Consider the following 24582-nt stretch of genomic DNA (forward strand, 5'->3'; position numbering starts at 1 on the left):
AATTCTAGTTCATGTTTTCAAATGAGTTAAGCATATGTGCTGCAGCTAGAATATGTATTAATGAGTTTTACCTCACCAGCAAGCTATTACATCTACCATGAGTGTCTGCCTTCCAGTGTGACGAATTATTTGCTCCTCAGAAAAGCCATTGTTTCTCACCTCATCAATTACCAGAAAAAACGTTTACATGTGCCCATCTATTTTCATACAGCTCAGCTGCCAGATTTAATTAGGTTCTAATTCTTTCCATTGCTAGGAATTCTTATCTATTTATCCATGTGCAGCGAAGTGGGAAGTTGTTTTAGAACCCATAAAGTATTTGGTGCTGTAACTAATATCGTGAATGTGTATTTTTCTTTACTGGATTGCATATCTCCCCGTGGGTTTCCTCCCTGCCTGTGTCATGTTACTGGACCTAATGGGATTTATCTGTTACATGTTCTGCCACTGTTTTTTCATATTTGCTTCTCACAAATGTGTTATGCTTGGCCAGCTTCGGAGGCAGCAATTATAACCAACTTTTCAATGCCTTTCTCATCAATGCTAAATGTGAATTGCCATATGTCACCTTTATTATGGATTATTCATGCATAGGAAAAATGCACTACTACTATGAATTGCTGATCTCCTCGAGGGAAAACTAGTGGTGCTGTGGGATGATTACAAAATGGTTTTCTGTCATCATCAAAATGTTCTTCAAAACTGTTGGTTTGTAATTTGTGTTTCATTATTGCTGGTTGTGGTCCCTTCCAAACAGGAGACAGACAATGGAAATATCTAGATTCTATATCTGGCTGTCCACACACCCGTTAGGACCAAGCATGCAACTGTCCTCATAGATTTTCATGGTGCTGCTGGATGACTTACGGGGTGGAAACCTGATCTCAGTATTGTCTTTGCAGGCTGGAAAAAAGCGTGGTGTATTTGGAAAGAAAAAGATTGTGTATGAGACTGCACACACCAGGGCTGACAAGAGAACGGCCAGAGTTCATGCTGATGCTAAAGGGAGTTTTCCTTGAGTAAGTAAGCAAGTGCTTGCTTTTAAACTATGTCTTGAGGAGCTGAGGATTTGATTTTTATATTTGGAAAGTACTACATCCACATTTGAGGGAACTCTGGAAATAGTGAAACAGACGTATGGCACAACAATCTGTAAATAAAATAAACTACAGAGGACCCTGGAAATCACCTAAAATAGCATTTGTGCTATTCCTGGAGAGTAATCCACAAATACAATTTGGAAGTAACTAAACAAACCAGATAAAGACAAGAGAAAATAGCCCTAAATCAGTATCATGCAGGGATAATGAAAGAACTTGCTAGCAGAAATAAAGTATACAATGAGGACATGAAAAAGGAGAACATTAAGTATCATCTCTGGTTTAAAACCACCAGGCTTGCTTTACATGGCAGTAGCCATAAAAGAAAATGCAACGAAATCAATGAATTCTTTTCAAATGTGCACAGAAGACTCCATTTCTCCATTTTCTGGCAGTCTCTGCATATTCAGCTACATCTGGAAAAGATGCTACAGAGTTTGTACAGAAAGACACCATTTGGTAGTCTATTATTATTATTGTTATTATTATGTAGCTTGTTCTAAAGCTTTCTGCTGTGATAAAGAAACCACTAGCACTCTGCAGGCAGAAAGCTTGGTGACCAGAGCCCAGTTTTCACAAGGTGCTTGGACAGCAAGAAGCATAAACTGCTACCATTCAGATGCATGGTGCATTGGCATCGCTCAACACTTCCATCTTTGAACAGTCTCCCCTGTGTTTTCTTTGAAGTGTAGTCGACCTTGAAGTTCTGGGCTTGGTGGCTTAATCTTGGGCTGGCACCTATGGATGGTGCTGGCAGGAGAACAGGCTACAGGTTCATACTCATCTTTGCAGCCTTAATGTATCTGCTAATCTATCTTCACATTTTTGCTAGAAATAAAGTCTTTCAGTTGTGTCGTGCCACTGATGCTAAGCATGCAAGGAAATAGAGCCACTGTTTGGTCGTTTCCTGGTATATTTTCAGTTGTTAGAGGGAACGTTAAAATCTGGTCTCTGGCTCCAAGGACAATGGAGCTACAAAATGTAGGGGAAGATTGGCCCACACTTTCCCTCTTCGTATAGCAAATAAAAACATATCCCAGATGTAAATACCCCAGGCACTAAATAGAACCAGACACTCTTAGGACAGCGACTGACGAGAAAGCTACTTTATACAACCCCTTTACATAAACCAGCTAAAATCATTAGGGGGAAATTTCCATAGCATTTTAGCAGCCTAGACATGAAGGTTTTCCTATTCCTAAAATCCTCCACAACTTCACATTTTTATAATCACTTGCCAAAAAAGATCACTTGCTCTAGCGCATAAATGTGCAAAGTGAGCTTATAAAAAGTTATTATGCCAGTATAAAAGGTATTCTTCAATAAAAATGATTATTTTTCTGAATTACTTCTATTGGCAACACATATAGCATAATCCCTGAAACGATTTATGTCAACTTTCAGTTGGGTTTTTTTTGTTAAAAATGGGAGGATACCCATTTAAGAAGCAGGATTGCCAAGAAAAGTTAATAGAAAAGCCATAAGGAAACCAATTCCTGAAATTATTGCTTTCTGAGCTTTTCATGTTCTCTCTCCTAACAACTTCACATATTAAGGGGATTACTTCAGGCTTTATCCAGGAAGAGCATGTCAATAGAAGAAATGCAACAAAAGCAGTGAGTAAGGAAGCCTCAGGCTAAACATTTATATCAGATTCTGGGGGGGGCCCATTGCATATTCCTTTCTTTATTTTAGAGGGAAGATCTGATGGTTTTTCTCACTCATAAGAAATGGTCCCCAATATTTGGGAAAGTCAGCTATAATCACAATACTAATAAAGTAGACTTGTGGAGAAAATATCCCTAAGTTACAGGGTCCCAGGGAGTAGGTCCTGCATCTTGCTAGCAAATATACAGAAAATCCAGATGTGGTGGATTTGGGATATACCTGTATGCCACAGCAGAACCCCACAAAAGGAGCCCTTTGGGAATTAGAATCAAATATGCTAAGCACATCCATGGCATGTACATGTTGCCTCCAGTTCTGGAGTTACCTCTATGTCAGCTACTTCGGATTTTCCTATATTATAATGCAGGGGACAGAGGTGGTATTAGACTTGGACACAGGCACCTATATGCAAAATTGGGATTCCCAGACCACTATTTCTTTACATTTCTGCTTGGCTCAGTTTTCACCACTGGTGGGTTTCAGCAAGTTTTCTGCTTCCGGACACAAATACACTTCCTACCATGCTGCTCAGCACTAATGGCTTTCTTATACCCAGTTGATCCAGAAAATAAGCCTTTCTTACTTATCTCCTCAGGGGAGTTTATTTGGCTTTTCTGGAAGTCCAGCACAATAAACTTCATGCAAAATGTAGAGATGATTACCACTTGCTTTTAAAACAAATAGAAGTCTCCACTAGATTTTATGCAATAGTGCAATGATTAGAATACTCTCTCAGGTCGAAGAGAAAAAGGACTCTGTTTCTTCTGCATAAAGGAATTTAACTCCACATTTCAGCTTCCTGGAGAAAGCCTGTCACTCAGACTTCCCCAGTTCCAGCAAGCCACGCATAGAAATCCCTGATCCTAACACATTACTGAGCTCAAGTGCTCTGTCCTGTGTCTGAGCCTGGTCCCTAGCAAATACTACTGAGCTGTATTTTTTGCTCTCACATATTGTGTAAAATAAGGTTTACTCTTCAGTGTTATAAATAGTAATATACTTAGAGGGGTGCTTAGAAAGTTTAACCTCCCTTGCCACCAGCAGAAAGAGCTTTACCAGGAACAGGTAAATGATCTGTTTATGCCCAGAGCAAGTACTGAGCTTGTTTTTCCTCCCTATTATATAAAAGGTTTCTTCAGAGTCAGTTAGCTGCTGACTTCCAGCTGAGCCCACACTATCACAGAAGGGTACTCCAAAGGCATCTTTATATTGCAAAGACCAACCTGTGGCAGGCAGGATGCAGCAGAAAACTGGATCCCAGCCTCAGAGGGCAGTGGCAATTACTTTGGAAGTTACTTTGGTTTAAGTGCCTACTAGCTCCATGAGAAAGACAAATCATCCTGAAGCCTAACTAGAATGAGACATATCTACAACATGTTTTGTTGTTTCATTTCTCATACCTCTCTCAAGATATATTTCTTTTATTATTATGGTTGAATCTTAACTTCTTAGTATAATAATTTCACTTCTGACTGAAAGCTAGTTAGAGCAAAGATGGACTTTGGTATGACTGATGAACCTCAAGCAGCCATCTCCTCAGTGTGCGGCAAATCCTTCAGTGTATGTCAGTGGATTCTTACAGCCCCAAGCAGCCCAAGTGTCTCATCCATCTTGTAAAATTTAGCCTGCTTACTGGAAAAACAGACTCCAGGTAGGAGATTAGTCCTCCACTATCAATGTTAATCAGAACCTACTCAGCTGACATACCTCCCTAAATTTATGACAATCCCATAATCCAGGAGGTATTAAAGAGCTCTAATGTAATCCAGTTTTTCCTGTAGAATTCAGGATTCATGAGGTGGGTAAAGGACTGAGGGAGACAGAGAGAGAAAACATTCCTATTTTTGTGCTTATGTATTCCCTTGGAGGAGGAAGACACAAGTTCCTGCTCCAAGGACTGTTTATGCATTTTAACCAATGACAGCTTCAATGGAAATTCCAAGTATAGGAACAAATTACATCTGATCACTCTACAGATATTTATCATTAATAGTCATCATCAGTCTTAGTCAGAAAACAGTACACTGACAACACCTCCCTTCAAATTCTTTCCCAAGTTCAATTGTTTGGCACGCAAGAAGACAAACCATCAAGGATGCTGCAACACGCAGCAAATTCCTGCTAACTCACTTCAAACAGAGCAATTAACAGAATTAATCAATTTGAACTGAATGAGATCAAAGAAATCTCCCATCAGTTGACTGTTTAGAATAACTGAAGGAAGATTAATTTCTGTCCTAGTGTTCTCTTGATCCCAATTGGTTGTTGATGACAGAAGAGTAGAAAGAAAGCTTTTTATCATCAATCACTTTCATTATTACTCGAACACCCGCTGTGTACAAGGATACACACATTCCTCTATATTTAGACAAGAAAGCAACCTGTCAATAACTGCTGACCTATTAGCCACTCAAAATGACCACTTAGGGAAGAGTATATGCACAGTAGATGCTGTCTAGAATATTCAACAGAAAGCTATATATGGAAAAACACAACTTATATTTAAAGTATCAAACCCATCTTTCTCTTAAAGTAAATAACATTAAAGGGATATGTATTACTGATAAACCAACAGCAATGCATCCTTCAACATACCCCATTTTACATAGGCACACATCTGTATTGTCCACGCATACCGCATTTGTACACTAGCTGTAAGTTCTAATTATTACTATAAAACTAAAAACATATCGATATATCATAAGGAGTTTATAATACTAAAATAAATATTAGTAGCTTAATTAACTTGTTTATACACTCGTATAATGCAACAAAGCTAGAGCTATCACTCACTGAACAGACTACTGGCACTGAGATGCGTGACTTTCTGACCTGCAGCATGGACTCCCTATCTTACTGCAATCATACTCTGGACCCCTTACTACAGACATACTGTCCTACAAGATGTTGCAGTAGTAAAGTCTGGAACTGTACTTTCCTTAGACTCCTATCAATTTAATGCTACTGAATGTAAAATGTCAAGCTGGAGGCTGGAGGGTCACCAGTTTATGGAAGGAATTACATGGTCTAGCTGCCTGCAGTAAGAGAGGACAAGGGCAGGTGACTTGGTGTTTCTTCCACTCCAGATTGACATCTTGTCAGTTACTATGTATTGATGTGATCTTGCTGACTTAGATTACACCACTGTAAATAAAGTCAGCCCAGCTTTGGTCATTATCTCTTGTGATTTTGCCTTGGCTGTTATGGGCTTTGGGCTTAGGCAACACAGAGTTTTAAGAGTCACTATGCTCTGCTGTGACGCATCTAGCTTTGGTTAACCACAACAGATGTACACCAAAGTTAGAGCCTGAGTTATAACATATGGTTAGAGCCTGAGCTCCTTGTATAACATATGGGGAAAGTCAGCCACCCATGAGAGGAACTCACAGCGGTCTTCCAGGAGTTGCTATCAACCAGCCTCAGGGCAACACTACAGGAAGAGTACTAAACCCTGTCAAGCACTGGGATTTAAGTCTCTTGAGGAAGGATCCAACTGCACCTCAGATTCCAGATGTTGTTTGGTGAGCTTCTTCAAGTACTTGACAAGGATGGAATAAAAAGGGAGAAGGGATGGAGGAAAGGGAGAGAGGAAAGAGGCAAAAGGCAGTACTCAGTTGAATTCAGTAGCTGAAGCATCCGCTCAGGAGACAGGAGAGGAGATCTGGTCCCACATTTTCTACCTCCCTAAGAATGCTTTAACCAGCAAGCCATTGGGTAGTGTATTCTTAATTCCCCAAGTATTTAGCTTCTTATGATTTCAGCAATAAAGCATTTACTATTGGCACCCGTGTCCTAACAGGCCAAAAACTGAACACTTTTATTCCATTTTTATGCATACGTTACTCAGGAAAATTCCCATCGACTTCAAAGGAAGCCTGAAAACTTACAGGCACTCAGTTCCCACATTATCTATGGCTATGTCTGTATTTATGTTCCCATGCATGGCTTAGCATGCCCCAGGGTCCTGCTCCACAGAGCGTTCAGACCAACGCCCGGCTACAACATGCCCTGGCTCATGCTCAGGTTCTGGGCTTCAGCTTTCCTTGGCATGGGAACTGGGTCTGAGAGGTGAGGGGACAAGGGATCAGCACATGCCTGGGTCTTGCCCCAGTACAGCAGTGGCATTCAGCCTGCATCTGCTTCGGAGTGGGAAGGACTCAGACATAGCATGACCAGAAGTAGTCGACCTGCTTAAGAAGTCTCTGTGGGTGTTCAGCAGAGCACAGCTCTCAGAAAACACCAAGTGCAGGAAAGCTCAAAAGACAAACACTAAAAGAAGTGTACCTGAAAAAAAAAGTGTACACAGCTTGGGTTTGGGTAAAGTGGAACTACAGCAGGAACCCACTTACCCATCATAATCAAAATCAACATATGACCCAAGCCAAAACACAGTCCACCGTTAATTTAGGATGGAGGGCATGCCAATTGTTTAAAGGGACTTATTTCTTTAGTCCTTACCATGAATTTTCTCTCCAGTACTAGACTTCTATGTGTAGCTAGGTAAGCCATGTGTATTGGCCTCATTACAATAGTGTATATATATGCTAAACATTATGAAGTGTTCTTTAGTTCATTAATTCTTTGAAGTGGAAAAGTGCTGTCCTGTCCATTTTTATCAAAGGGGCCTAGAAAACAGTGACTTGACAACACTGCATAGCGCGATCTCTGTGGACAAGGAGTTTTTAACAGGCTGTGGTTCAGCTCTCTGCGTGCTCAACTGGAAATGTGCACTGAGGGAACTGGGACATTTTCCTCCTTTGTAATGGACACGTGTTTCTCAGATTTCCAAAATATATAATGGATATCATGATCATGGATAGAAGGGTTCTTTCCTCATGAATGTACACTTAACAACTTCTGATCTTTCTGCTACCTTTTCCTTACTGTTCTCTTACAACTTAGTGACTGTTTTAATCTCATTTTCTTTGTGAAATTTGCCTTCTATTTTTTTCTTTGCTGCCTATATCTTGGCTATAGTTTGGGTTTCTTAAAAGCTGATTTGCTTTCTACCTCCAAGTGCTTCTGGCCTTCTAGTTTATACACTGTCCCCGTGAGATGAAGTACCACATGCATTTCCAGCTCCTGTCTCCCTCAACAATAAATTAAACTCTATGTTTTCAAGAGACTGCTTCACAATTGTATTTAGCTAGTTCACAGCTATTATGGAACTGAGTTTGTCACTGCACAACCTGGGCTTTTTCGTTTGTATTCAAATTGACTTAAGATTTCATATTGAACTGGGTATCAATAGTCAATTTACAAGCAACAACAATTCCATTCTTGTTCAAGGGGGCATTTCAGTCATCTAAAATAGCACTCTGTGTGAGCAATTTCCACGGAACAATCTGCTTTGTTGTGCAGAATACTTACCTTTAATTTCCTTGTAGGTACAGCTTCCCACAGACAGTTTTGTTTCTTGCCAGAGTAGTAGCTCTATCAAAGACCAGGCTTTGTTTAGCTCCCCATCTTTTCCTTCAAGTGAAAACTTCCACCTTGCTTCTTGCAAATTCACTCCACATGAGAACTGAGCTGTTGAAGCTACTGTTTTACTTTGTGAATCCATTTTGTCTTTAAGTAAGACTTGGTTGTCAGCCCAGTCTACAGTGCTATCACCTCTTTTCTTTCTGCAACTTGCATTCTTATCCAGAAGTGCTCTGCAGCCTGGCAAACTAATACAGCTCCTTCCAAACATAAGGCAGATTCTCATGTTTTTCTCTCAGTTTTGGGCTATCTCCTGCAATACGATCTCAAAATTAGGATCCCACAAACAGGGAAAAACAAATGCTCTGGGGTTTGGGGTTTTTTACAAATATTACATGTTTTTCTCTTGTAGGCACTTCACAGGCAATTAATCCTCTCAGATTTTCATTCTTTCAAAGAGCGTGACTTGACTTTTTTAGTGCAACCTGGTAATTAGACTGCTCTACTTTAATTGCAGTTTGTTAAATAATATCCACTGCCTCTGGCCTGAGGTAACTGGAAAAAAAAAAGAGTAGCTAGCTTGTGCCCATCTTTCCCTTTAGAAACTTTCCCTTTTGAAGAGGCAAACTTCTCCTTTAATCCCTCTGCCTGGTGCATTTCTTGAGAAGCAATAGCTGTAGTCCTCAGCTGCTATTCCAGGTCCTTCAAACCTCCCATTTTATTCTACTTTCCTGACACAGAATGCATGCATCTTTTTTCTGTATCTTCTCCAGATACCATAGGGTGCTCTTGGTGGTAATTAATGCAAGTGGCCAGGCTGGATCTTGTAACTGTGATAAATCTTTCTAATTGCAATGGGCAAACTGACAAACATCACATATATGTAATTCTGGAGCCTGTGAAGGAGGGAAGCTGATGCTGTTCCTCTTCCTTTTGCAGTTGATCTGTTCTGGTTCAAAGGAACACATTGCATACGGAATATTACACTTCTGCCTAAGGTTATGCAGGGTCTAATGATGCTTAAACCCCTGCTTCAACCTGAGTCAAAAATAAGCTTTGTGGCCATAGGAAGGAGTCTCTTCTGAACAGTAGATCTCCTATAAGTGAATGGTGAGAGTTTGCACTTTCTGAAAGGAACCCAGTGTGGCCAGCCCCTGCAGAAAGCCACCAAACATCACACATTTAGGGGTATCGATTCTTTCAGACCCATCTACAAACTGCATATGGGCACCTAATAACTACCCATGGGGTCCAGTGTGTTCTGGTTCCTGATCCTGGTGTTATCACTGAATGAATACAAAGAAGTGCCACACAATAAGCTGGGCCCTTACAGCCTGTTTTAACCAAATCTATTAGAAGTCCTTAAATTCGGTGGTTAAGCCCACCATCTTCTTTCTACTGATTAGTTTTGCTAGTATTAACAACACATAGGAGGTGGCGTTTGGCCAGCTAGTACTATCAGAGTGCTGCATGATAACTCACTGGCCCCAGTCAAACATCAGGGGGAAAAGGGCACTTAGCTGTAGTCATTGATGCTCCAGAAAAATTAACCCAAAGAGGCAGAAAAGACTTCTAGATGGATTGTGTTAGAGGAAACCGGGAGAGCTCCGATCACTTATTCTGGCAAAATGGAGGCTAGGAAGACATCTGATTGCAATGTGTAGCTCAGTGAAAAAGAACTTTTTTTGCTAATGGACCATGCTGGCACAAACCCAAAACCATACTGTGAATAAATTTTGGCTGGAAATCACAAAAAGCACGAGAGGAGCCAGCTTCTTTCACCAGAGAGGATGAGAACAAAAACCTAACATTGTAAAACAGAGGCTTGGTCAATTTATGAAGAAGAGTTTTCTGACAAGCTGCCTGCAAAAACAAGGTTTGTCTCAGGGGCTCGGTGCAGTGGAGAGATGGTCAACCTTCCTGAACCCATAAGCCACATTCTCCAGACTTCACAGAGCCACACAGACTTCAGAGAGCTGTGGGGAGAGTGGATAGCTCAGCAAGGCCCAGATCTTTTACTGTTCCCTTGTGGATTTGGGCTGGATGGCCTCTGCATCCCAGACGAAGTCATGCCCACTGGCTCATGTCTCCCAGCAGCCTCCAAACCAGTGCAGCCACTCCCACATGAGCTCTGTAACCCCAGCATGGGAGTTCATTTGGCATGCGGCTCAAAAAAGCCCAAGACTTTAATCCCAAAATGTCTCAATCACACACACTGACTGAGATGTAACTCTCTTCCAACCTACAGCTCTGTCTTCCAACCTACAAGGCTGTCCCTTTTCCACACTAAGGAGAAAAAATTCAGCTGGAAGAATGTCTTTAAGAATAGACCCTGTTTTTTTAAGAACTTGTTCTCTGATCTCTATTTTTAGCAACAGTAGCACTAAGAACCACAGTGAAAGCTGAACATTTTTATGCTACATTAGCATCATCAGGGTGAAACATTGTACTGATAACTTGAGAAGGTTGGAGATTTCAGAGGCAATAGCGGTGCCCTGCACTGCATGCTCTTCCAAAGCCAAAACACAGCAAGTAAGCGTCAAAGCCAAGGATATATGCCACTTATTAACAGAAGATGAAGCTATTGCTGAGTTAAGAAGTAGCCTCAAGTTACTAGGATAATTAAAAATTGTGATTAAATAGTAAGATGAATGAAAAAAACTAATTTGTGAGCAAAGTGCCAAGTAAATAACTTAAAGAGAGATTTAAAAAGCAGTGGGAACGCCCCTTGTCTGCTTTTTCTGCTTCTTCATATTACTGACCCTTTTTTACCCTTTCTAAAATAATCCTCATGTTCTTCTCTGCTACTTGCATAGGTTAGCAAGGTTACTCTCCCCTACAATATACTGCTGCTTATAACACATGTGTGGAAATCGCAGAAGAGTCTTTGCTTGTTTCCATGTGAAATAGAAAAAAATATGCTGGTGAATAGGAGGACACCCCTTTCTGCAGCAGTCACAGGGAGCAAAATACGTGTTTATGGATAGAGCTAGGAAAGCAAATCAGAGCAGTGGGCATGGGCTGACTGTGGGTTGTTTGGTTATCTAAATGTTTTCCTTTCAGGATATTTCCACCTCCATTTTCTGTGCTGTTAAGAGTTCTTCTTCTTAGTTTGGGTAAATAAAAGCCTTTCCTTGTTTCGTCTAAAGTGTGTCATAGCCTGATATTATTTGCTGCTGAGGAGGATCTAAGAAGCCAAGTAATTGCTGAAGCTAAACTAAGAAGGCAGCATGTGCACTGACTGCACAGGTAGTCAGAAGCTGGATCTTCCCACGCATGCTTCTCTTCACATGCCATCTTCCATATACTGTGAGAATGAATGCTCTGGTTGCTTGCTTGCTTTGGGGGGTTTTGATTAAGAACTAAGAGAAAGACCCTCACACTTCCTGCAAAAGCAACTAAACTGTACGTCAGGACCCTCACCTGGAATATGGAAGAACCAAGAGACAGTAGTAATCTGCCTAATCCAGCACCTCAATTAGCCTGGCAGTATCAAGCAGTTGCACTATTGTGTCCATGGTGGAGCTGAAATGCAGGTTCCCATGGGAAGTTTCAGTTTCATAGACTGGCGCTTTCCTGTGCGCAAAGGGGTTTTTCCTGAAGAACTGGCTTCTGTCATGAAAGACGTTTTATTAGACCTCAAAAAAATTTCTCACCATCCCTACTTCATGGTAGCCTTGTCCTTGTTGTGCCCTATGTGCATTCCTGCTGCCTATTCTGTCTGCCATCAACCTGGATGAAGCCATTAGTCTTTCATGAGCATTCTACGTCCCTATTGCTATATATGCTATCTACAGTGATGCAAATAGACACCTGTAGCTAGAGTACAGTGTGTAATTGCAACCATGCACAAAAGCTGTGCATGGCTAAGGCACTATGCAGTGTTGAATAAACTCAGTAAAAGCACACTTCCAACCCCATAATTTTTCCCATCGATTAAGGGAAACAGAGCTCTGATGCACACTTTAATGCTAGTTGCAAATAAGAAGTGTACAGTATCCAATGGATCAGTGAGTACGTTTTGAAAAGCCTTTTCGAATGGGCAATGGGGAGCTCAGTAGAGATGACAGTAGATCCACCCCACTCTTAACTCTAGGAACTGCCAACCTGTGCCAGAAACAACCCTCTGCTTAAGACTTGATGATTTTCTGTCTAGAGATCTGTCACAGAGACTGCCATAAAGCACTTTCTCAAGTCAGATAGCTGGAGACATCCACAGTTCTGCTATCACTCTCCTGTTACAGTCCTGTCCCCCCACAGCTTTAAATATACTTGATTTTATGTGAAGAAGATGTTCTCTGCCCACAGCTAAACTCAGAATTTCTGCAGTGTTTGTTACTAGAAATACCAGCTACTTCTGCAAAGCCAAAACCCATTTTTCCTGGATATCACTGCATTTTTCTTTCCTGTCATTGCATTTCTGCTGAGAGACATTTTATGTCCACCAGTTTTCCATTTGATCTTTTTAGTCACCCTACTCCATGGCTCTGCGCTTGTGTTAAGCATGTTGGCATTGTGAAGATATTCTGTTGCTTGCACAAGCGCTCAGTTCTCTATGGAAGCAGTAGGATCTGTAACTTAGAGAAAACTTCTACAGAGAACTTCATTCCTCACCTATGTGCCTTGTTTTTACCACACAATAGCAGTTTGGGTGAGCTCTTCTCAGTGGTGGCATCAGCTTCTGCTGGTAATTCTCTCTATTGAATAGAAACTTAAAGTAGATTCTTGAATATGAGTATCCCAGCCTCCTTACAGCCTGTATGAAAACAGGATCAATGGAATTAAGTGTATAAATGAAATGTATATTTTGCAAGGTCAGTAACACATGGTTTCTTCTCTCTGAGGATTTTACTTTTGCTGAAACAGTTTCTTCTCCTTGTATTCATAAAAGATAGGCTTTTCAGATGCACTTTTATGTATTGTGTATCTTTTAAGAATACCAAAAGTATACCATTGCTATCAATTCCTTGTTCACTAAATTAACCTTTTCTTTGCCTTGGTTAAAGGTATAGATTATATATCAGCTTCTTTTGGACATTATACTATAAGGCTGCATTTATGTAGCAAGAAAACCAAGATTCTTGCAGTAGCTTTAAGTAGCTAAAGTTTCCCTGAATGCTTGCTACACAGGCAATGATGATTCAAAACTGGCCAGTTAAATACCTGTAATGAAATATTGATTTCACTGAGTTTCAGTATTGGTTTCAATGGAGTTTTACACTTAATTTTCCTTTTGTATCACATACTTTGTTAAAAGTAAGAATTCTGTTCCATCTTGAAGAGAACAAGTACTGTGTGGCTTTTATTGCACAGGCTAAGAGCTGGTCAATGAGTCACAGAACGACTATAAAGCCACTGCACTCACATTAGGTGGTACTTGCCTCAGCCTCAGAAAGGACTTGACCCCAAGCAGTAGATACAAAGAACAAGGGGAGCAGTAGCATGCAGCATCTCCTCAATGTCTTGCCTCTCTGTGTTTGCTGATGGTATGAAGAGAGATGATCATAGCCCAGAAGACAGATGGTGGAGTATAGCTCATATTCCGAAACAGAGATGACAGCAGGGCAGAGCTTCATCACCAGAGCTCTTCGGTGAGGCCTTCCTTGCCACTTCCTTGCAACTGTTCAGTTTATTGGCCAGTTCATAGTTCACTGTATTCTAGTGGTCATCAAATCAAGGCAGCAGTGACTCACACATTAATAGGACTTTACTCTCAGTCTCCTGCAGTTTATCCTTTACATGGGTTTTCCAAATCAAAGCAAAAGTACGATGATGCCTATCACTTTCCATTGTGTTATATCTGCATATACATCAGCAACAAGGGCTATATGTCTTTCCACTTCAGTCCCAGACCAGATTATTTCTGCAACTGTGTTTTTTATACTCTTCTTGACCAATGGTTTTCAAAGTTCCTTAAAATAATTACAGTAACATTTAAAAGTGGTCAATATCTCATCTGAAGCACTACAACACTCTATAAAAGGCCTCAAGAAAACTAGAAACCTTCTCCTAGATGAACTGGTAGTGGATATGATCTCAGTATCTGATTTGGTCCTTTGCAATAGCCAAGGTTACACTGGAGGTAGCACAGCTTCACAAAAGGTATAAAATACAAGTTCATTGTGATTTTCAAGATGTTGCACTCAGCTCCAATGTTTGATTTCTGCCTGCCTAGATTTCTTTGGAAGCAAATCTTATTCATGTGAAAGATCAGACTATGTACACGAGGCTCAGCCAGCAACATGCACACTACAGATGGACCCTGGTGATCTATCTCTTTTTCTACAGCACTGTTGGACAGAAGCAGTCTGGGCAGCACTGGTACTGTAACAGGCAAATACAGTCTCTTTTTCAGGTGTGTAATCAGGTGTTCAAGGCTCTGATTTCTCCATGTTATAGGAACAGTGGGGCTGAAGGCAGATCTCTTCTGGTATATGTGTCAGTTACCAGAACTCTTTTGGTGTATGTGTGAGTTAGCATGTACAGTCAGCATGGCATCATTGACTTAAACTGTTAGAATACTCCAAAAAGGGGGTGAAGATTCAACTCTCAGAGCTACTGAGGCAGCACAACTTCAAGCCATGTGTTTATAGATGGGAATATGAGCTGAGGTCCTGTCCTTCACATGACAAAGACCACCTGCACAAGTTCTGGTGTGGCCTCTGCATCCCTCCCACCGTATGGTAACATCTCTGAAGCTATCCTCATCAACCAAGGAATGGGGCAGAATGAGACTTTGAAGGCATCCTGCAGCAGCTCTGCCAGAGTCTTTTGGAGGTAAAGTTACAAGTCTGAGAAAACAGAGCGTGGTGTCAGCACTTTCTTTAGCATTCTACTAACTGTCCTCTGTGTACTTAAGTGCACACAATACGCTAAGTTGTTTTGTGAGCAAATATAAAGCAAATGGTAGGAGGGAAAATTGGAAGATCTGTTTGAGAGAATAAAGGCAGTATTAGCAAGATAAAATTGTTATGTAGGCATGTCTCCCACTGAGGAGCTTTTGTTTTGTACACGTGTTTTTGTGAAGAGTGGGAAAAAGTAAGAGGCTTAGATGCAGCAGAGAGAATCCAAACAAATGACCTCACCTCAACCAAGCAAGGACCCAGCGTATATCTACAGGCAACTTAATGGGAATTTTGCCTTATTCATCAGTGCTACAGTCCCAGGTGCCCTTAATGATAATGTTTTTTATTTCATAAATTATACTACAACCCAGAAGTTGTTTATCTCTGGTCATATAATGTGGTTTCTATTTAAATTTAAGTTACATGGTCTTATCAGCTTGCGAGAGATACGACCTTTCTCCAGCCTTTCTCTATTACCTACCAACACATTTTGAGACAGTGATACCTTTCTGGTTTGGAGCATGATGAAAATGAAAACAGAGCAACATAACAGCAGGCATTTCTCAGTGGCCTAAAGGATAATAAAACTGGAGGCTCTGAGATTACTGTGCAACTCAATGCGTTTTCAAATGAGCAGTTTAGCAACCACCAGTCCATCATGCAAGTGATTGTTGAGAAAGATTTTTTTTCAGGTATTAACAGATACTCAGTTTATAATAGGAGAATACATTATTCTAAATCTTAGAACGAGCCAAAATCATTTTTCTCCTGTATAACCTATGCCTGACATTTCTAGTGCAAAGATATGAAATAAAAATATTTTTTTTCAGCTTTGATGCAAGGCTTGGTCCCAGTTAAACACAGAAATAAGCAACATATTTTGGCTCAGAACACGGGATTGGCAGGGTTTCTTTCACTTGTCAGTCAATTCCGAAAGGATTGCTATGCCTGTACAGAATCCAACTGATTTTATATACTGAGAATTACATACTTATCAGGAGTAGGAAAAAGTGAGGCTATGAGCTCCATCAAGTTGCCTTCCAGCTGATCTATCTGTGTCCAATGTATTGTTCCAGTACAACAACTCCTAACATTGCTAAATAAACTTGTGGAAAAAAAAAAGTTATTCTTCTCTGGGCTTCTCTTCCCACCACATATCACCAGGAAAAAGCATTATATTATAATCTTAATCCTGATCCCAAAGTAAATAAAATAGTTTCCTAATTCAGTTTATGTATTTTGAATCACTTGATTTCACCATCAAGCTTTTAAATGAGTGGCTGGTTTAAGTTGTAAAGAGTCCAAGACTAAGACAAAAATTAACTGAGATCCAAAGAGATGGTAGGATATATTTGGAACATTTGAATTATTTCATATGCAGACTCAGAATTCACAAGAAGAGGCAGGTTTTTTTGTGTTACATGTAATCCACAACAGGCATTCCTCATCTAACAGAGGTCATATAAACTAATATGGGATATGTGGATATCCCTGAAGATCCCCTGAAGTAAGACACTCCAGATGATGGTAGTAGACTTTAATTTGACCCAAAGATCAGATCTGGAGCTTTTGATGACTATCACTTTATTAATGTTTAGTTTCCAGGAATCACAATTCTTCTGCCTATTAATCCCAGTAACGTATCCGTCACAGTGAAAACAGTTTTTCATTCTTCATTATAGTTTTTTTAACATTTTTCAGATAGATTTTTTCTTTCTGAAAAAGTGATGTTTGTGGATCCACAAATGCATTAAATCTTTGTTTAAAATCCAAACCATGCCTTTAAAATATCTCCATTTTCAGCCAAAACAGGCAGAGACATGAACCAGCTGAACCTTCCTTGTTCACTCAGTGCTACCAGCCTTGTGGCCTCACACTTGTACAGATCCCTACACAGACAATGCATTTCTAGAATGCAGTTTCTTGCCAGCTGGAATCAGAACTTCAAGGTAGACTTTTGTTGTCATTGCTTGTTTGTAAATGCACTTCATAAGCCAGAATCAAAGATCTGCCTCAAAGTTAAAACTAGAAAGCTGCCTAAAAGTGCTACTTTGTGGCCCCTGGCAACATGCAAAGTTATCTGCTACAAGAGGACGATTCATCCAGGAAAAGAAGGAATTTTAGTTTCAGTTTAAGAAAAAAGACACTCCATCTAGCTTGATATTTAGTATGTGCCCTAAACAGGGGGCAAATGTCTTTCTGTTAGCTTAGGCATTAGTTGAAGCATTTTAGATATTGCAAATCAAAGAAACTGTTCATTTAAAAAGAAACCCATAATGATCTCTACTTTTTTTTTAAGTAGAACTTTGCAAAATGCGTTGCTCCAAGCTCACTGGGTGGCAATTGAACGTTTTTGCTGCTTCGTGTGGGTTCGTGTATCTCGAGTCTTGTTTCTTGTTTCGTATTTTTCTGAAATAAATGCACCAATTAAAATGGATTTGTGTTTAAAACATTACGAACCAACAAAGGAATTTTGCTTTTACACCTAAGAATGACTTGTCTTTATAGATCTGAGAGTGCAGACTCTTGCAGAATGTGTGCAAAGCATATTTTAAAGAGCAATCCTAAACTCTTTCTCAGGGTGTCACAACAGAACACAGTCTTTTTAAACACATAAAATAAAGCATGCTGATTAATTATTTAAGTGTCCCTGCAAAGCAATGGATTTATTTCAAGAATTAAAAGACATAGTCATAGTATTCCTCTTGAAGGGCTGATTTTGCTGAAGTTTGAGAAAGATAAAACCTTGGTGTTAGTGCTGCTCTGTTAACCATCAGCGTTTCAGCAAAAGGATTAAAGTAAAAGTCCTGTCACAATTGTTTCTTATTTTAGGGAAGTGGGATTGTTTAGTCTAAGCAGAGAAAGGACTTTAATTCTTTGAAGCATACAGGGATGGAAAGTTGCAGAGCTGTACTCAGGTCAGTTTGATCTAGCCTGACAAAGGGGAGAGTTAAAAAGCTCTCTGTAGAAAGCTCTATCACCAGGCATCCTTTTTCTGACAATGGGATCTCTTATGCCTGTATTACTAACTACTCAGTTCTTCTCTCTTCTTCCCAAGTCCATATACAGCGAGCACTAAAAGTCACATCCTTGTCACTGCTGGCTCTTGGCCACTCACCTTCCCTTGGTCCCACCACTAGAACCCTTTGCTTTGACGCTGTAACCTTGCACAGCTGCAAAACAGCATTACACCTATCACAGCTACAGCAATTTACAGAGAACATGGCACCTATTTACTCCATCAAGTGCTGTTCCTGCTATTTCAAGGACTAAACAGTGATGAAAGCAAGCTGATCTCCAGTTTCTTCCAAAGCACTAGGAACAGAAGCTGAGCACTGAAGATAGACTGATGTTCTGCAACAGTCATCACTGATATTGACTTAGTAAAGTGCTACTGCAACAATGCTTCAACTGTTGCAAAATGCTATTCCAACAAGGAGGCCAAAACTTAAAGTCATGGCTATTGTAACTCAGTGCTTATTCAGAAAAATCCCACTGGACTCTTTTGCTCAAACATTTTGGATTGTTTGTATCAACAGGAACCCGAACCTGAGCAGCTTGAACAGTCAAAGTATGCAGACAGAACAGTTGAGAAAAAAGTTCTTAGAGCTGGCCTAAAATCCTGAGGATGTGAAACTGAGGTAGGAAAAAGCAACCAACCAACCAAACCAAACCCAGGAAAGTTGTACTAGACTGCTGTGGAATCCCATACTATGGTATACTACATTTCACTGTGAACCTGCATTTTATCTTTACAGGAACACTGTTATCAAATCATCCCTCTCCCAGCCCACTCTGATCTCCCTTTAGAAAGATGTGCTCTCTTTGAGTAACTCAAATATCATGCATGGACAACTCTATGCATTTGCTGCAATGTTTCATGCAGTAAGTGTTGTCTTAAAAGATGCAATTGCATCTACTTCAAGTCAAGTATTTTTTTTCCTCTCCACCAGTCAAAAATAAAGAAGGATGTAATAAATAAAACAGTGGAAGGAGGCCAAAAAGGTATTTGTCTTCGTGTTATTTTGTGGCTTACCGCATCATACTGAAGATCTCTGCATTATACAGCATTGAATGTTATATGAATCTGCCTGCCAACATAGAGTGGTTCCTTTCTTTTCCAGAAGTGGATGAAGAAAGTAAACGCTCTCTTTTAATTACAGATTAAGATGGGAAGTGGTTATGTGTATAAGAAAATTAAACCACCATATATTTTATCTGTATCAACCCATCACATTAAAAGGAAGTATGAAAGGTTAATCTCAACATGATGCCTCTCAACTTCTCAAATATGCTTTGTCAGCACTGCTTATCTTTTTGACTTCATAAAGCTTATAGGTATTAGGAATTAATCACCATCTAGATTTTTGCTTATATCAGGTTTTCAAACCCTGTCCCATTATCTTCTCCAAGACATTTTTCAGCTTTCCTCCATTCCTGCCCTTGGTACACATGAAATTTAAAATCTAGATCACAGTAGATCTCTCATCAAGGGCCCGGAGAAACACAAAGCATACATACTAAGCATACATAAATTTAGAATATGTCTGTAAACTAAGTCCTTACAGCTGTAGTGGGCTGAAAAGTGCCTGCCTATATTTATTGATGCAGCTCCTTAACTAATCTAGAAAACTAGGAAGTTTGAAGACTAATGGAATAACAGAACAGAGGCTACAAGAATAAAACATCATCTATTTGCCTGAAGCATGATCTAGGATGCACCAAATATATTTGCAAGGTAAGCGGTTGGTCAATCAGTGAATTTCAGTTCTGGGACAGCCTTCTACTTTTCTCCTCTGCTTTCAAATGTAATACCTGTTTCTAAAGCATTTAGAAAAATGGGAAATATTTTCTCCTCCATTCTCTTCACAACCTTTCACCTCAGCTTCTCCAGTTCTCTCAGAGAAAGCAGTTGATGTGCTGGTTGTGATAATAGGCTGTTCATGATTTTTCCTTACCTCTCTTTATTCACCTTTCTCGCTTTAGATCATGGCTTTTGTTGCAACACATGTCTTGCAAATACCAAAATAGCACCGATAACCATAAAGATATTCAGATCAATAACTCTAAAGATTAAATGGCTATTAGACACAACCTTCAGAGCAAATCACATCTGATCTTGTTGGCTTGTTTCTGTTCTGGTTTTTCTTTTGTTTCAGAGAGAACAGACTTACTACTTCCTTCCCTGTTCTTCTGAAAAGTATTTTTCACATATAAATATTGTGTTTCTGCAATTTCACCCAATAGACACCAAAAAGCTGAAAAGTGAAAAATAAAATAAATAAAAAGTTCTATGCATTTTTGAAAGCATCATTTCAGCATAATCAAGCATTTAAAGGAATGAGAAATTTTAGTTCACTTTCGGAAATGTTGAAACAGTGATCCAAAGAAGACACAAAACTTTGCAAACAACAGAACTGCACCAAAGACTTAAGTTCTATTACATGGCACTAGAGGTTCATTATGAAGGTGATAAGTTATTCATCCCCAGCCCGACAAAGTACTTATGGTTGTGTTTACCCTTATGTTCAATGAAGACTGCAGACAACCAAGCAGAAGGGAAAAATTCCTGCTCACAAACAAAAACCATACATGCATCACATTGGAAGGAAGCAGACATTTTCTAAAGTTATTCTGGGGGTAAAGAAGACAAAAAAAAAACCAACAACCAAGGAAAAAAAAGATAGACAAAAGCAAAGGAAATACTACTTTGAAAGAAAACCTCCTTTTGTGGTGGCTTGAGAGACTCCTGGCTTGAAAGACTCATCTCTAATTCAGAAACCTACAGTGCAAGTCTCTAATCTGATAGAGCTCTGCAGATTTTCTCTTTCATGCAGTCACTACAGCATTAAACTTTTCTTCTTGAGATTTTGGCTAAGATTTTCCTCAGGTCCTGAGAAAACTTTCCTGCCAAAACTTACATACCTGCTGACAATTCCTAAAGAAAATCGCAAGGATCTCCAATATCTGACTGCAGTAGATTACTCACATTAAGATGTTTCAGAGAAAACACATTTAAAGTGGGCTTTTTGGGGGTAAAAATCACTCTATTCAATAGTTTCTCAATCTCCAAACTCCAAATCAGTCATCACACTGTTATATGTAAATAAATTATGTGCAGTATTTAAGTGATATTTGTGATCACAGCAAAATTAAGGATAGCTCCATCTTCCCAAATAAGCGTTCTCAGTAAACAGCATACTTGATAACTGATGTAATTATGTCATTTGGATGTAGCAAATCTTCCGTGCATACACACATTTCATGTCTAAACAGACCTTACTACAAAATCAAGATTTCAAAGGAAAGACCATTAACTGAAATAAAACACCTTTCTCTAGAATGGATATGTACATCATTGTGGCATTTTTTCTGATTTAATTATGAATCGAATAATCTAGTTCTACATTCTTATCTACCACCTCAAGTTACGAAACTTATAAGAAATGTAAAGTTTGATGTTAATAAGTATTTGTCTGTAGTAGTGGTACTTACAGTAAAAATTATGTCTTGCTTGTGGGTTCCTCATTTGGTGATGCAATAGTCAGAAGTCACCATGCTTTTGTTCTAAGATCAAGCATTTCCTTTACTGCTGTTTTTAAGAAGTCTTCCGAGCAAGTCATTTCAGCATGACATATTCTCTTCTGCAGTACACGTGTGTTTTCTCTCTGTGTTTCCTGCCCAAAATACTCAATGTACACATAAAAATAAACTGGTAAGTTATTTATGATACATGGCATTCATGTAATGTTTTACATTTTCATAGTACTTTACAAAGGGCAGTTGACTGAACAGGTTAAGAAGCACTTAGAAACTTGAACCAAAATTGCCTCGAGTCCCTTAAAAGATGGAATAATTGCATGTCAAATGTCCCAGAAGGTTTTAAAAGACCAGAGCCTCTTTACTATAAAGTAATAGACAAAAATCAGTGTTTCCACTAATTCTTCTTTTCTTAAACATCATTCATGTAAAACATGCACATGCAGCATGTAGTTTAACTGCTGCTGAAAGATCCCCAATACGCTTTAGAGTCAGGTGTGCCTCAAAGTATAAAATTTGCTCCACCGTTTAAAGGAGGAAGATTTACATTGCAACTATTCCTTTTTTAATTGGTGAGTTTCCCAAGCAGCAGTCACAATCCAGGCTTTTAAGCATCTTCTCTCAACTGTATCAAGAGTTACTGATCAGCACAAAAAAGAAGGGAATAAAATACTCTTTAGAGTTTGATCTTATTTTCTGTAACTTCCACTCTTCCTCCCCATGGTCTGCAGCATTATGATTATCCCAGTTCCAAATGTTGACAAAGGATCCTGATTTATTCAGTTCCCTACCTTCAGCTGCACTCAGATTTGCCAAGTTCAGCTGTCAGTAATTTGAGGCATATTAACTGCATTTTTATTGACTCCTTAAAAAATAAGATGCCATAGCTATTCCATATTCCACAAAATCATGTAGGAATTTTACACAGAAAAACTGGCCTGTTAGTTGTAATTGTTGCAACAGTACCTAACAAAGTAGAAAAAGAATACTATTTGTATGGCAATCATATAACCCTAAATATCTGAGATATCATTTTAAACATTTGAAGATATGGCAAGGGGTTAAGAGAATGAATGCAACTCTCTCTTTCTGTCTTAAATATCCTGTAACCCACTTGTAAATATATGCATCCCCCCCAGAAAAGAATATTAGGTTGGACAGAGTCTTGGGTGACGCGGTCTAGTGTGAGGTGTCCCTGCCTGTGGCAGGGGGTTGGAACGGGATGATCTTAAGATCCTCTCCAAGCCAAACCGTTCTGTGATTCTATGACTATTGCCAGTAAAAGAAAGTCTGGCTTTACCCTTGAAACTTTAACTTGTAGCCAAACACTTGTGCGTGCTTGCTTCCCAATCCACTGTTTACAACCCCAATTCTTTTATGGCCAACAGATGAACTCCTCTACACAAAGAGGAAATGATCTGAAACACCTGTTTCTGAAGGTTGTGCTACAGAAAACTCCTTCCCACTCCTATTCAGTTATATTAAGTATTCACACACCTAACTTTCACAGCTTGCCACCAAGAGCTCTAAGACAATATTTTCTTAAAGCCCTGATTCTGATTTTGGGCAAATATTTTGGAGCACCACATGGTTTTGAGTTCTTGAGTTGCTGTTTGCATTGAAGAGCTGGAAATATGAGTTGTAGTTGACAAACAGCACATAAAATAAGATCATAGTAGTATTTTCTGTTCACTTTATACTTACCAATAGCCTAACAGCTATGATGAAGATGCAGATGTAAATTAGAGGAAAATCTGCCTTGCAGCAAGACTTAGTTATGTATTATTTGTTAGTAAGTCACTAGTGCAAGGTGTTCTTTAAATTAGAGAATGTTTTATCTTTTTGTGCATTTTAAGCACAGGACCCCAGCTACTCAGTAAGCAACTGCTTACAGTAACAGTTCTGATGGACAATGCTCCTCTGTTCCCATTTAACTTGAAGTGACCCAGCTCTTTGATCCAGTTTTCTGTCTCTCTGGGAAAACAAACACGTAAATGCTGCCACCTAAGAACCAAGAAAAATCAATCCCAAAGAAAACCAAACCCCAGGAGTTTCAGGTCAAAACCAAGTTAAGAAGTTCTAGGAACTAAAAGAAGCATCAAAGATGGTCAAAGCAGCCTGGCACTGTGTGCTGAAAACATACGTTATCAAGAGAGATTTTCCACACTGCTTTGCTTGCTTGGTTTTTTTTTCTACAGGCGAAACATTTTCCTGGTGTGCATTTCTACAGAAATGCTTTCAGATTATCAATTCTCTTTATTTAGGCCATTTTTGATCATTTTTGATCATTACACAAGCACACAAATTGCCTGTTCTCATTTCTGTAAGTTGTGTAACTCGTTTCTGTGAGCGATTGCCACAACTCTCCGTAAATCTAGTGTGCCGGCGCTTGAGTTCTGGCAACATTTGGGAATGTGTGCAATTAGTTCACTTAATAGGAGCCCGTTAATGAAAATCTTTGAGTGTAAATCCAGAGTGGGGAAAGAGTCTGACTCTATGAATCAGACTCTATTTCACAGGTTTTCTTGGAATTCTTAGGGGAATGGGAACTCTGCTGAGTTGTCCCCTGAGAATTAAATGCTCCATCCCTGGCAGTGTTCAGGGCCAGACTGGACAGAGCCTTGGGTGACATGGTCTAGTGTGAGGTATTCCTGTCCATGGCAGGAGGTTGGAACTGGATGATCTTAAGGTCCTTTCCAACCCTAACTATTCTATGATTCTATGAGATATCTTGTGCAGCATATCCTGGAGACATTTGTCACCTTCTTAATCTTTTCTCTTCAACCCTGTACTCAAAAATGTTTTGTTAGGATCCCATTAGTCTCTGCTGTAGAATACTGTTACATCAGATGGCCCAGAAGATCTTCATCTCAGGGCAATTTTAGATTAAAAAAAAAAAGATAAGTGTACCTGCTTTATGAAATTGTTTGGGCATATTTGTTGCTCTAATTCCATATTTTGTCCATTTATCTGTAGTTTTCTTCCTGTGTTGACTGCAGTTTGCAGTT

The 24582-nt window shown here is 39.5% G+C and overlaps 1 protein-coding gene across 1 annotated transcript in view; it reads right to left on the reverse strand.

Annotated features, from left to right (window-relative positions):
* Window positions 1–21707, reverse strand: part of KCNK2 (potassium two pore domain channel subfamily K member 2) — a 105147-nt gene extending 83440 nt beyond the window's left edge. The window contains exon 1 of the mRNA XM_057397034.1: window positions 21530–21707. Within this exon, the coding sequence (XP_057253017.1) occupies window positions 21530–21563 (34 nt within the window). The 5' untranslated portion in view covers window positions 21564–21707. The remainder of the gene's footprint in view (window positions 1–21529) is intronic.
* Window positions 21708–24582: the final 2875 nt, after the last annotated feature.

The sequence above is a fragment of the Pezoporus wallicus genome, unplaced genomic scaffold (assembly GCF_028554395.1).
Source record: "Pezoporus wallicus isolate ANWC-B61680 ecotype Strahan unplaced genomic scaffold, APGP_CSIRO_Pwel_v1 contig_14703, whole genome shotgun sequence".
Lineage (NCBI taxonomy): Eukaryota > Metazoa > Chordata > Aves > Psittaciformes > Psittacidae > Pezoporus > Pezoporus wallicus.